We start from the raw sequence: 2,011 nt of genomic DNA, 5'->3' as shown, positions 1-2,011 counted from the left end.
GTAGCTGCAGTTGGGACCATGTTGCCTGTGGGGGCCGGCAACTCAGCAGGCTCTGCTGGGGCAGCAAGAGGTGTGTACCTGTTGCTTAGTTCTGGTCAGGTAGGGGCCTTGGTGCGGCGGGCCTTAGGGCCCTTGCCCACCGTGGTCCATGCCCCTGGCTGGACACAGCAGGAGGTCCCAAAGTCCTCCTTTGGCGTGGAGGGGGACTGTGGTCTACCCTCTGCCTCCCGGGGGAGAAGGGCCTGGCAGTAGGAGTCTATCTCCTGCTCGCGGTCCCTGATGGCACGCAGTCTCTGGACTGTGGCCTGGAGCTCCTCCAGCTGGTGCGCCAGAGACCCCAAAAGGGAGCAGACCCCACAAGGCGAGGTCACCATGCTCCCAGGCCCCTAGTAAAAGAGAACCAGCACAAAACTCTTCACTAAAAATGCAGCTGTGTCTGTTCTTACTGGGAACCAGTCCATTTTTATAAGAGTCTCTGCAGTGAGCAGGAGATCTTCCAGGAATCCATTTTGCTGTCTTGAGTGGTGAGAGGGAACAGTCACTTGGCAACTCATCTGGGAGCATGGGACAGCAGGTGGCCCCAGTGGATGCACTATTCAAAATAATCTGGTTTCCCATAGCTAGTGGGAGGCAGAGAGTGGGATCCACAGACACATACTCAGATGGCAGACACAACACCACTAGAGTATGCAGTAGACATATACGTCACTTACATCAGCATAAGCAGTAATCTAACAAATGAGTATACAAGCTGTATGCTATGAATAGGACCCAGTTCAGACAGGAGAATAAATGCTATTGTATTGATGGCTGATTAACAGGGCCTGATGCTCCTTTCTCTGAAACCAATAGGAAAACTCCAGTTATTTTCAAGGCAAGTAGAAGTGAACTCAGTGTTGTTTTATAAAGGGGTAGATGTCAATATTTAGCCAGCTAACAATCAGATTTTGCTGATAAATAGACATTCTAAAGCTGGTAATTTTTCCTGTGTTTTGCCTATGAAATCTGAGACCAAGCTGAATGCCCTTTAAATATTTGGCCCATAAAGTTTTCAAGTGACTAAACATACCAATTTTCAGGTCACAGAAAAGTAGCTGTGTTGCTCTGGATCTGCAGTTAAATTTAATTTTAGCATCTATCTCAGTTTCCTCAGCTACCAATAGCTAATTCATTTCAATGAAAAGAGGCATTATGTAAATCATTGCTAATGACCATTTCCTGTTACTAATGAGCTGGAAGCCCATTGTATGCTGAATGATATAAATGGACCTACCTTAGCATTTGAAGTGGCCTTAATTGTCCATATGCAGTCAACTGCTTGGCCAGGTTTTGTTTTTTCTTCTTGTTCTACTTGACTGGAACGTACTATTCCATCAGCTCCTGAGAGCTCGAATTGGCAGTCTAGAGAGAATATACAACTTGCCGTCAAATGCAATGCAAGACCGATTCAGAATTTCATGTACAAAGAAATTGGAACTGTAATACTACACCTGGAATGGGATTTAAAATACCTCCTAGGTAAGTGAAGTCTGGATCTGTAATGGGGGGGAAAAAAAAATAAAAATAAATCCCTGGTGCTTGTACAGTTTGAATCATTTCAAAGTTATAATCTAGACACAATGTTTTCAGTTTTTTATCCCCATGTTATTTTGCAAACTGATCTAAAATCACTGGTGAATTTGTGCACCTGTGCTGTTTTGCACTAAAACTTGCAGGGCTTTGCAAAGGTGTTGTCTATGTATGTTAGATTTCAAGATCAAAGGCTGCATGGCTAACTATATACAATTTAATTAGGAAGAAGCTTACAAGTGCAATGGGATCCCAGGGTGTGGCAACTAATGCCTAATGGAGCCATCATATCTAGCCTGCAGAGCTGGAGGGCTTTGGAGATGGGGAGCTTCACCTGTGTCATGCCACACTGTGGCCATGTGGCAGGGAAAAGCAGAGACCAGGTCCTAACACAGGCCTGTTCTGGTCCCAACCTGGGTCATTCTAACCCACTGCAGGAAAA

The 2,011-nt window shown here is 45.4% G+C and overlaps 1 protein-coding gene across 1 annotated transcript in view; it reads right to left on the bottom strand.

Moving 5' to 3' along the window:
* NETO2 (neuropilin and tolloid like 2) overlaps positions 1-2,011 on the bottom strand; it is a 53,117-nt gene that overhangs the window by 31,041 nt on the left and 20,065 nt on the right. The window contains exons 5-6 of the mRNA XM_006034339.3: positions 1,491-1,535; positions 1,274-1,401 (exon numbers count right to left, since the gene is read on the bottom strand). Of these exons, the coding sequence (XP_006034401.1) occupies positions 1,274-1,401; positions 1,491-1,535 (173 nt within the window). The remainder of the gene's footprint in view (positions 1-1,273; positions 1,402-1,490; positions 1,536-2,011) is intronic.

Source organism: Alligator sinensis, unplaced genomic scaffold (genome assembly GCF_000455745.1).
Source record: "Alligator sinensis unplaced genomic scaffold, ASM45574v1 scaffold827_1, whole genome shotgun sequence".
NCBI lineage: Eukaryota > Metazoa > Chordata > Crocodylia > Alligatoridae > Alligator > Alligator sinensis.
Note: the sequence above shows the minus strand (reverse complement) of the source record. Positions and strands in the feature narration are given on the sequence as shown.